General features: G+C 35.0%; 1 protein-coding gene across 1 annotated transcript in view; it reads left to right on the top strand.

The window, feature by feature from the left end:
- Nucleotides 1-12448, top strand: part of abcc4 (ATP binding cassette subfamily C member 4 (PEL blood group)) — a 35369-nt gene that overhangs the window by 14413 nt on the left and 8508 nt on the right. The window contains exons 13-22 of the mRNA XM_016518502.1: nucleotides 2819-2915; nucleotides 3000-3203; nucleotides 3380-3517; nucleotides 3602-3639; nucleotides 4822-4949; nucleotides 5046-5192; nucleotides 8805-8884; nucleotides 11434-11584; nucleotides 11716-11835; nucleotides 11925-12035. Of these exons, the coding sequence (XP_016373988.1) occupies nucleotides 2819-2915; nucleotides 3000-3203; nucleotides 3380-3517; nucleotides 3602-3639; nucleotides 4822-4949; nucleotides 5046-5192; nucleotides 8805-8884; nucleotides 11434-11584; nucleotides 11716-11835; nucleotides 11925-12035 (1214 nt within the window). The remainder of the gene's footprint in view (nucleotides 1-2818; nucleotides 2916-2999; nucleotides 3204-3379; nucleotides 3518-3601; nucleotides 3640-4821; nucleotides 4950-5045; nucleotides 5193-8804; nucleotides 8885-11433; nucleotides 11585-11715; nucleotides 11836-11924; nucleotides 12036-12448) is intronic.

Below are 12448 nucleotides of genomic sequence, written 5' to 3'. Positions count from 1 at the left end.
AAAAAAAAAAAACGCATTTATCAGAAAAAGAAATCTTTTGTAATAAATGCATTTATTGTAACTTTTGATCAATTTAATGCAGCCTTGCTAGTTTTAGTATTTGGTTGTTGCTTTAAAACTTTAACTTCACATCTTCATAAAACTTTAAATACTATAAAACATTAACTGGACATCTTGTTGTTGTAAGCTGTAGTATACTAATACTGTAGTTCTTTCTGTTTTGTACAGGACATGGAGCTGCTTCCTGATGGGGATTTGACTGTGATCGGAGACAGAGGAGCAACCCTCAGTGGCGGACAGAAAGCTAGAGTCAACCTGGCTAGGTATCCCAACCTGTTAACGCTTGAAAAATCAACCATTTTTCACCTTTATTATACAAATTCGGCAATTTAATAAAACCCCATTTCTTACTTTAACTGATACATTGTTCTGAACAAAATAAGATAAAAAATGATATAATGTATATAAAGCATAGTATGTGCTTTCAGAAGACTGCATCATGGACATGCTGAGGATATAGTTAAACAATGACATTTTGTAATGTGAAAAATATATGAAATGGAAAAAAATAAATAATTTCAAAATAGCAAACTAGCATATATTTGCTAATGCAAAGGAATATTTAAGAGCTGTTTTATTAGTTTATTAGTAACATATCTGTTACTGTCTGTGGGTTTTAGGGCTGTGTATCAGGATGCTGATATTTACCTGTTGGATGATCCATTGAGTGCAGTGGATGCAGAAGTGGGCAGACACCTGTTTGAACAGTAAATTCATACTCTTCACTGATCCTGTTGTGTTTTACTGTTGATCTTCATGATGTTCTTTTCCATACATTGAAAGCTTTTAGTTTTCAGGGACAGTCAAGCTCTGCAACAGGCATATACACATAATTTAATAAAACCCCATTTCTTACTTTAACTGATACATTGTTCTGAACAAAATAAGATTAAAAATGATATAATGTATATAAAGCATAGTATGTGCTTTCAGAAGACTGCATCATGGACATGCTGAGGATATAGTTAAACAATGACATTTTGTAATGTGAAAAATATATGAAATGGAAAAAAATAAATAATTTCAAAATAGCAAACTAGCATATATTTGCTAATGCAAAGGAATATTTAAGAGCTGTTTTATTAGTTTATTAGTAACATATCTGTTACTGTCTGTGGGTTTTAGGGCTGTGTATCAGGATGCTGATATTTACCTGTTGGATGATCCATTGAGTGCAGTGGATGCAGAAGTGGGCAGACACCTGTTTGAACAGTAAATTCATACTCTTCACTGATCCTGTTGTGTTTTACTGTTGATCTTCATGATGTTCTTTTCCATACATTGAAAGCTTTTAGTTTTCAGGGACAGTCAAGCTCTGCAACAGACATATACACATATATATATATATATATATATATATATATTAGGGCTGTCAAAATTAACGCGTTAATACACATTAATGCAAATTCATTTTAACGGCACTAATTGTATTAACGCGCGATTAAGGCTGCGCGTATTTTCTGTTTCAGGGTTTCCGCGGGTCCTTAAAGTTTTAAGAGGTCTTAAATTTAGTTAACATATTTAAGGCCATAAGTATTAAATGGTACAAGAAAGTCTTAATTATGATTTCAAGAGGTCTTAAATTTAGGGAGGAAAAGACAAGAATTGCGATATGGCTTAATGTGACGATTAAACTTCAAAAGGAGATGATTTCATTGAATAAATATGAGCGCTGCATGTTTCAAAGTCAGCTGCTGCTCTGCTTTGTTTACTGTCGGAGAAACCTCTTTATTTCTGCCATTCCGACAGCGCCATCTGCTGGCAGAGAATGAATTAGCATTTTCAATAAACCTGTCTGCTTTCATGCAGCAAACGCGCAGTTGTAAATGTGAACTGGTAGATTGATAAGAAGATAATGCATTATAAAAATCTAAAAATTAAGCCAGTAAAATATAGTTATATGTTATTGAATTAATATAATAATCAATTGATAATAATTGTTTAAATTAATATAATAATTGATACTTTTGACTTTTGATTCAATTTCTTAAAAATGGTTTAAAAAAACTCTTTGTTTTTGTGAAAACCTGTATCTGAATTCTTTATGCTCTATGTTGAGTATGGTTTCACTAATAATAAACATACATTTGCATAAAGCATCCATATTTGTCCACACCCATGTTGATTAGAGTATTAAAAACTTAAAAGGTATTAATTTAAGGTACATATAGAACAGATAAAAATGTGTGTTTAAGTTGCGATTAATCACGAGTTAAATCATGCGATTAATCGCGATTAAATGTTTTAATCGATTGACAGCCCTAAAATAAAATAAATTTAAAAAAAATATATATATATATATAATTTATATATGCACATTAATATAGCAAGGACGCATTAAATTGATCAAAAGTAATAATAATGCAAAATCCAATCAAATAAATGCATACCTGTTTTTAACATTGATGATAATCAGAAATGTTTCTTAAGCATCAAATCAGCATATTAGAATGATTTCTGAAGGATCATGTGACACTGAAGACTGGAGTAATTATGCTGAAAATTCAGCTTTGCATCACAGAAATAAACTGCATTTAAAATAGAAAGATGTTATTTTAAATTGTAATTATTTCATAGTATTAATGTTTTTTAAAAAAAAAAATTTTTTATTTTTTCCAAATAAATGCAGCCCTGGTGAGCATAAGAGATTTTCAAAATCAGTCAAAAATCTTACTGACTCCAAACTTTTGAACCAAGTGTGTTGTTGTATTCACTGTTTCTTTGCCGTAAATGTTAAGAGCACTGATTGTCCTTGCAGGTGTATTTGTGGTATTCTGAAGGAAAAGCCTACGATCTTGGTTACTCACCAGCTGCAGTACCTGAAGGCTGCAGATCAGATCCTGGTTTTGAAGGAGGTAAGCTGTAACAGCACAGACCAGTCAATCTGCATTCCACCTGTGAATAAATGAGCCAAAATTAACTCCTGTTGTCTCTCTCAGGGACACATGGTGGCACGTGGCACATACTCCGAGCTGCAGCGATCGGGAGTGGATTTCACCTCTCTGCTGAAGAAGGACGTGGAAGAGGAAGGTGAAAAGGGAGAGGCTCCTCGCTCCCCCCGCAGCCGCACCCTCTCCCAGAACTCCGTCCGTTCTCACTCTTCATCTGTTCTGTCTGTTAAAGATGAGTCCGATCAGCTGCCGGTAGGTCTGACTTGTCATTTATTTTTGGGTGAACTTTTCCTGTAACATTCACATTTACAGCTCAGATGGGTCCATAGCTCCATCTAGTGGATGTGTGGGATGTTACTTACTGTCTGGTCATAAAAATAGACAGTTCCACCAAGTGAAAGAATCAAATTGTTTTTCCTCATGGGTAGGTGGAGCCTGTGCATACCATGACCGAGGAGACGCGCACTGAGGGGACCATCGGCCTTCGCATGTACTGGAAATATTTCAGAGCTGGAGCCAACGTCATTATGCTGATTTCGTTTGTTCTCCTCAACTTGCTGGCACAGGTATAAGACACAGCAGTGTTATACACTGAAAGACTTCTCACTCGCGGTTACAGATTCATGCTAATGCTGTTTTCTGCCCCATAGGCTTTTTATATTCTTCATGACTGGTGGCTTTCATACTGGTGAGTGATCAATAATATTTCTAATATCTATGCTGCTAAGCTTTTGTTTTTAAGTACATTGAATTGCTGTAAATGCATTTTCAGTTAGATTTTTTTTAAATAAATGAATACAAGGATGCATTAAATTAATCAAAGGCAACAGTAAAGACATTTAAAATGTTATAAAAGATTTCTGTTTTAAAATCTTGATCTTTTGAACTTTTTCCATTCATAAATGAATCCAGAAAAATCTGTTATTTTAAAGTGGAATAATATTTCACAGTATTCCTGTATTTATTTTTGATCAAATAGATGCATCCTTGGTGAGCATTAGAGACTTTTTTCAAAAACCTAAATCTTAAAGGGTTACTTCACCCAAAAATGAAAATTAGGCTGCGTTTTACTCACCCCCGAGGCATCCTAGGTGTATATGACTTTCTTCTTTCTGACGAATCCAGTCGGAGTTATATTAAAAATTGTCTCGACTGGATTCGTCTGAAAGAAGAAAGTCATATACACCTAGGATGCCTCGGGGGTGAGTAAAACGCAGCCTAATTTTCATTTTTGGGTGAACTAACCCTTTAATATATATGCTGTCGTTATATTATATGTAATGTTGATGTATTATTTAAAGTGTACTATATTAATTAAACTGTATATCGTTTTCTTTGAATATTGTTTCAATTTCTTGTTTTTATTGCAAAGTCACTCTAAAAAGTAAAAAAAAAAAAAAAAAGCTTAAATATATGCATAAATTTCAATAGAATAATTCAAGTCGAAATCATGCTGGATCGAAAACAACACTACGTATTGTAGTGCATTAAGTAGACTAATTGCATTTTATTTGAACAACCTAAATAGTGCTTAAAGGGGTCATATGATGCTGCTAAAAAGAACATTATTACATTTGGGCGGCTTTATGCAAATCTTCCCACATAGTGAGGTAGGTATGTGGGGGCGTGTTCGAACGAGCCGTTTTAGGTAGGTGTGGCTAACTCTTAACTTTTATAAAGAATATCTCTTTGGATTTGAGACTTTAGTCTTTGCAACTTTACAGATCTTCTTTATGCACCAAGAGCTTGTAACACTCTAAAGAGAAAGGAAAAAATGAAATCGCATCATATGACCCCTTTAATACACTAGATGGACATGATGTTCTGGTGTTTACCAACTATCGTAACGTCATTACATTGTGATTGACAGGGCCACAGAGCAGGAGAAGCTGGACTTTCATTCCTCGTACACCAATTCTTCCAACGGCACAAATGGCACTATCAGCACTAACACGACTCAAGAGCTCAACCTGAATTTCTATCTTGGCATCTATGCAGGTATGCTCATGATCGAAGTCAGCCAAAGTACAAATGTAGACATGTTGCATGTGTCTCCCAATGGTAATGGTGATTTGTGTATCCTATGTTCATCAGGCTTAACAGGAGCCACCATCATCTTTGGCTTCATGCGCAGTCTGTTTATGTTTAACGCTCTGGTGAGCTCAGCAGAGACGTTACACAACCGCATGTTCAACAGCATCCTGAGAACCCCGGTCCGCTTCTTTGACATCAACCCCATTGGTGAGTACAAAAACACCAAAGGCTTCTTATATTCCTGTCTGTTTATCAAGCTAGGAAGTGACCAGCAGAGGGCAGCACATCCTGTGAAATGTCCTTTGGGCAATTTATCTATCCTGTGCTGTTCTTGGAAAACCTCTGTTGATGTGCAGTTACTGCCAGAGGAAAGGAAAGTTATTTTTGTCAACAAAGAAAATCCTCCATTGCATCGTTTTTTCGTTCTGAAGCATCAGTGAGTGTTTGAACTTTTTGTATGAGTCCCTCAGTTGTCCTCAGTGTGAAAAGATGGATCTCAAAATCATACAGTGATTGTTGGAAAGGGTTTAATTACGCAACAGATGCTGGAAAACCAAAGAATTTGTGAGACCTGAAGGATTTTTCTGAAGAACAGTGGGCAGTTTAACTGTTCGGGACAAACAAGGGACTCATGAACAACTATCACTAAAAACAATTTAAAAAAAAAAACAGCTGTGGATCATCCAGGTAACTCGTAAACGGGGTCATTTTTATAAATTCAACTATTATTTTCTCTTGTGGACTATATGTAAATATATTTTAAGTGAAATATCTTATTCAGGTCAGTACTAAATAAAAAATAACATGCATTTTATGATTATTTTGGTAAAATAATTAACGTTTTATAGATACTGCAAAGTGTATGTAAAATTTTGACCACAACTGTAATAATAGTAAAAGCAGTAATATTATGAAATGTATGTAATATTATTACAATTTTAAATAATTCTTATCTATTTGAAAATGTTTTAAAATGTAATTTATTCCTGTGATGCAAAGCTGAATTTTTCAATCTTCAGTGTCACATGATTCTTCAGAAATCATTCTAATATGATGACTTGCTGCTCAAGAAATATTTCTTATTATTATCAATGTTGAAAACAGTTGTACTGCTTAATATTTTTCTGGAAACAGTGACATTTATTTGAAATAGCATTCATTTGAAATCTTTTGTAATATTATAAATATCTTTACTGTCACTTATGATCAATTGAATGCATCCTTACTGAATAAAAGTTTTAGTTTCTTAAATGAGTCACGAGCGTAAAAACCTTTGAACAGGATGAAGGTTTTTCTTAGTTTTTTTTTTTTTTTTTTTTTTTTTTTGAGTACTGCTTTTGAGCGGTAGTGTATGACTTAAATTTAAAGTTAAAAGTAATGGCCAACACATTTCACCATTCAAAAAATATATTAAATGTTTTGGAAACTAAATTTATACAAAACATAGCTTGAATGTATTAAAATACAATAGGCTTAAAATCTCAATACTTGGATTAATTCTAATAAAAATAACTACACATGGTATTTGGAGTAGTCCTTATACGTGTTGTGTTATTACATGCTATCACCATGGTGCTATGCGGTAGGGTAAAAAAAAAACAAAAAAAAAACAATATACACTAACTAAAACATTATGTTTTTGTTAGCGTATATTTCTTTTTTTTTTCTTTTGAAAGGTTTGGTTACCATGTTCAAAAACGCTGAAAGTATCATGGTACATGTTCAAACAAAACATGTTATTTCCATTGTACATTTTGCGTCAGTGTGTTTCCCCTTTGTAAGGATTGCAGTTATTAAACATCATTGAACATTTATGTCCACTGTCCAAATACTTCCTTAATTTAGTCCTTATGGGTAACTGTTGTAATTTGTTACTGACTTTGGTTGTTTTAAAATGATTTCCAGAGGAGGAGCACATTGAAAGCACACCAGTCCACTGTCCTTTTCTATGATGTTTGCTCTAGATTTGAGTGTTTACTCTGGAGTGTTGAGTAAACGGCAGCGTTTGAGGTCTTTGCTCATGCAGGGATGTATATTAGCTGTGTTGAGTGTGAAGTGTTTGGATTGAAGTCCAGGTGTGTGTGAAGTCAAACCTTCAGCTCTTACTGACTGTTTTGCCTTCCCTGTTCCTCTTGTGTTTATTTCTGGAAAATGATGCTCTAGATTGATGCCATGGAGCATGAATCTGAGCTGTAGCCTTTTAGAATGGGTTGTTTTTTGTTTTTTTATTGCACCTTATTTGCAGTAACATTTGACCTATATAAGTAATTTAAGTCTATTTATTTTTTTAAATTTTTTTTTTTTTTTTGGTGGTAACTTCAAATGATATCTCCAAATAATCATAATAATTTAATAATCATATTTATATAAATATATATAAAATAAAAATATGAATTATCCCAAGTTTTATTATATAATTATTGAAAAGAAAATGTATTATATTATATTATGTTATATTATTATTATTATAGTGATAATGGTGGTCAGCATTTGAATGCGCAGGACAAAGTCGGTTGATATTGCCAGTATAATGCAGTTTCTTCTCACCTTCTAAAGAGCAAACAGCAGCACACCTGGGTTCTGTGTCATTGAGAGTTGCTTATCGGGGTGTTACTATTGATAACATGAGCAAAAGAGCATTTACAAGTCTCAAAAGTCTAATAGATCATTTTATGGCTGCCGGAGAGTCAGTTTGGAGCCCTTTTTCACGATACTGTTATCAGCAGCGCACCCACGAGGCACAATTACAGCTGGAGGCACTCGTAGAAATCACATCACTTTGTGGAAACTTTTATGGCTGGAATAAGCGTGTGATGTGGATTAGTTGACACAACTACCGTATCCTGTGTCTCTGCGCTCTAGCCTTTTTCATTGGTAATCTATGGTCACTGGTAATAAAGAATGGTTAACGCTAGTGGGTGTTTATGTTGTCTGCCAGTTCTTTGGGACTTGTAATCTAAGCATGATTGGCCATAAACATTTCTAACAAAGGACAAACCGATATCCAGCATGGTGCCAATGTTGATTGAGTTCTCCTTTGTTTGCATTATTTTTGTTTAATCTGCCATTTATTATCCTTCCAGTCACTCAAATCATGGGTTAAAGGCCTTTATGGGCAGAATTTATCATAGCCAGTTAGATAAGAAGTAAATGGCAATATGGGATTGTTATTGTTAAAATAATTTAACAGAAAAGTTTGCAAGGCACGTCACTGACAGCATTTCAGCTTGTTTTATAATTAGTGATGCTTTCGTCACTGTTACTGAATAAGAGTGTCCAAGATAAAGAAAAGGAGAGATATTAAAACAAATCTGGTGTCTTTCTTGTTAAAATCTTTCGATTTATGTTGGTTTTATATGGTTTTAAAAAAACTCTTATACAATTTTCAAGAAAAGTAGAAATTTTACTCTAAAAAATGTGGCATAACCATCAAATATAGAGTAATAACAGATTTTTCTGAATAAGTTAGTGTAATCATCATCTTTTGTTTTTTTTACAGATAGCTTGAATTATTAGTTCATGAAATATCATTAATTTTTATAACTTTTTAAAAAATATCATAAGTGATTAAAAAGGTCAGTTTATTTTTCAGAGACTTTTAATTCTTTTTTATTTAGTTGTAATTAATTTAATTAATTAATTTTATTTATTTATTGCATTTTACAAAGACTTTTTAAATATGAATTAACAGTGATGCAGTTTTTCGTCATTTTCTTGTTTCTTGTTTTCGGTCTTGTTAAATCTAGTTGAATGGTTTGGTATTGTGCAATGATCTGGAAGCCGATTCTTCTCTGAATGGCTTTTCCCTTGTCATTTCAGGAAGAATCCTCAACCGGTTCTCCAAAGACATCGGCCACCTTGATTCCTTACTTCCGTGGACATTTGTGGATTTTATCCAGGTACGTTTTGCGGCGCAGTGTCTGTTAAACACCACATAATCTGCACATGCTGACGTGGCTGTATTAGAACACCCATCACTTGTGGCCATATGCATTATTCGCTCTGGTAAACCAAATGTTGTAGACCAACAACATATTGTGGCTTTTTCCCTGGCAAATGACAATGTGGTCAGTACGTAGGTGACAGGCGTCACTTTATGTGCTCAGAGCACTATTGTCTGAAACTTGACAGACTGAGTTGGAAGTACAATAGTCTTTCATTTAAGGAGCTTTTCATTGTGCGGGGCAGCAGAATCCTCCTTGTTCTCTCTTAGGACGAGAAAACTCTGCAGTCACTTAGCCTTTCCCACAGTCCTCTCTCTCACTATTGGTTCCCTTTAGTGTGACAGAAGCAGTTTTGTTCTCTGAATGGCTTTTCCCTTGTCATTTCAGGAAGAATCCTCAACCGGTTCTCCAAAGACATCGGCCACCTTGATTCCTTACTTCCGTGGACATTTGTGGATTTTATCCAGGTACGTTTTGCGGCGCAGTGTCTGTTAAACACCACATAATCTGCACATGCTGACGTGGCTGTATTAGAACACCCATCACTTGTGGCCATATGCATTATTCGCTCTGGTAAACCAAATGTTGTAGACCAACAACATATTGTGGCTTTTTCCCTGGCAAATGACAATGTGGTCAGTACGTAGGTGACAGGCGTCACTTTATGTGCTCAGAGCACTATTGTCTGAAACTTGACAGACTGAGTTGGAAGTACAATAGTCTTTCATTTAAGGAGCTTTTCATTGTGCGGGGCAGCAGAATCCTCCTTGTTCTCTCTTAGGACGAGAAAACTCTGCAGTCACTTAGCCTTTCCCACAGTCCTCTCTCTCACTATTGGTTCCCTTTAGTGTGACAGCAAAGTCAGCATGCATTGTTGAATAGTTCCTAAAGAATGGCATTCTACTATTCTGCTTGTACTATTTATCAATATTGGTGCATTCAAGATGGAATGATCAGACTTACAAGAACACCACTATATAATTTAAGGAATCATGGAGGAAGTTATTATCATTTGCTCTTCGTTTTCTCACACTAGTGCCAAAAAACGTCTTGTTAACGTGTTTAGTGAAAGTTGAGATGTAGGAAACATTGCCCAACACGCGTCATGTCACATTGTGATTACAGCTTCCGAACCTGTAAATGGGCCCAGAAGTATTGCAGAAAATATATATTGTGTGCAGGATTATGACTCACTACATTTGCCAAATGTGCGGTTTACGCCAGCAGTTCTCAAACTTTTTAACATGATTCAGGTGAATATATTTCCTCTTGGTCACCTGATGTAATGTCAACATTTTACAATTTTAATTTATAGACATTCCTAGTTTTTTGTACATTTTACATTTCAAGATTCCGGAAGTTTTAGGAGCTGAACGTTCCTCAAAGTTCCCACTCTTTTTAACTAATGAGTTTGTAATACTGTGTTCATGATTTACTGCATAAGGATTAAAGATAAGGTTTTTTTGTAAATATGTTTTACTCGCAATTTCTAGCGATTAAAATATTTTAGCGCTTTAAATTTATGTGTAAATGTGTATATTCATTCTCATGGATTTTTAAGATCCTTTCCACGTATAGAAATCACACTTTTAAAATTAGGCTACTTCATACAGTATATCCAGGTTTTTCAAGACTGTGGGAGGGGGAAAAAGAAATGTTAAAACGGTAGAATAAGAAATATCTTGATTTTTAGTTGGCCCCGGCCTCTGGAGTCAAAACCACTGGAATACATGGAGTATATACTGTATCCCATAATGTAATGCGCTCGACTCGATCTTCCATTTCTAGTGTGATGATTGAATTGTAAGTAATATCTATAATTTTTAACATTGTTTGGATTACCAAACAGGTATTTTAACAAAAAATTGATTCATTTGCAAATTAACCATTTGATTTCCAAGGTGATGCCACTATGAATTAAAAATGTCACACGTGTACATTTTCTGATAGTATTTTTGTAATGTAGTAGGCATGCACTATATAGTGAACAGCATGCTGGAATCCGTTCTGAACGTGACCACGCTGATGAAGCGACCAAAGCGGTTTCTTGAAAAGTAGTTTAAGAAGGGAGATTCACTATGACGTTATTGAGGTTCTTCTAAATGTCGAGTCCCAAACTCACAAGCACAGTAATGTCAGTTTCTGTGCCACCGTAGTCTGTGGTCATTCCAACACTAACCTTAAGTTATTAACACGGTTACGGATAAGAGCAGGGGATTATGGGTAATTGAAATGAGATCTCACTCAGAAAGTGTGGAGTCATGCTGTCATGGCAGTCTGACGTTTTTTCGTCCATGTTCTCTGAGAAATGTTTGTGGTCAAACGGAGCAACCAAAACCACTAAGTGCTTTAATGACCCAGCAGTCAACCGTTGTGATGCAGTGTTTCTACTTGTTTGTTTATTTAATAAATGTATTTATTTTTTACTTTAAATTAATTCCATGTATTTATTTAAATTTAGATTATGTATATCTCTCCCTCTTTTGTGCTTTCATTCACTACAGGTGTTTCTGCAAATCATTGGAGTCATTGCTGTGGCGTCTTCTGTCATCCCTTGGATTCTGATTCCTGTTCTTCCTCTGTTGATCAGCTTCCTGTTTCTACGCCGCTACTTCCTGCGGACATCACGAGACGTCAAGCGGATTGAATCCACTTGTGAGTGTCTTCAGTTTTCTCCTGTCAAATCTGAGAATAATATTAATGTTTCTTTAGAGCATCTTTGCTGTGTGTCCTGTATGTTTAGTGAGTCTGGTCTTGATGGCTGTGTGTATTTTGCGCTCTTCCAGCTCGAAGTCCTGTATTCTCCCATCTGTCATCCTCACTGCAAGGCCTCTGCACCATTCGTGCCTTTAAAGCTGAGGAAAGGTTTCAGCAAACGTTTGATGCTCATCAAGATCTGCACTCGGGTCGGTAAAGGAATGGGCCACTTACAGGACTCCGATTAGCTGTTGACTTTAATAATGTGTTGTTTAAAATGTCATGTGTACTCCGGCAGAGGCCTGGTTCCTGTTCTTGACCACTTCACGCTGGTTTGCAGTGCGTTTGGATGGAATGTGTTCGGTGTTTGTGACCATCACAGCCTTCGGATGTCTTCTTTTTAAAGACAGTGAGATATCCATAGCATGCACACTACTAACCAGAACACAGTGCTTAAGGGGTTTTTACAGTGATAGTGCACTGAATGCTAAGTACTGGGACAAACCAGGCTGCACTTGGAGGAGAAATATTATGTATGCATTTTATACATTTCAGAAATATCTGTGAAAATTAACCACTGTCATTGAAAAATACATATTTATATGTTATGAATATATTCCTATATATATATATATATATATATATATATATAGGAATATATTCATAACATATAAATATGTATTTTTCAATGACAGTGGTTAATTTTCACAGATATTTCTGAAATGTATAAAATGCATACATAATATTTCTCCTCCAAGTGCAGCCTGGTTTGTCCCAGTACTTAGCATTCAGTGCACTATCACTGTAAAAACCCATTAAGCA

Source organism: Sinocyclocheilus rhinocerous, unplaced genomic scaffold (assembly GCF_001515625.1).
Source record: "Sinocyclocheilus rhinocerous isolate Xijiao unplaced genomic scaffold, SAMN03320098_v1.1 scaffold1982, whole genome shotgun sequence".
Lineage (NCBI taxonomy): Eukaryota > Metazoa > Chordata > Actinopteri > Cypriniformes > Cyprinidae > Sinocyclocheilus > Sinocyclocheilus rhinocerous.
Note: the sequence above shows the minus strand (reverse complement) of the source record. Positions and strands in the feature narration are given on the sequence as shown.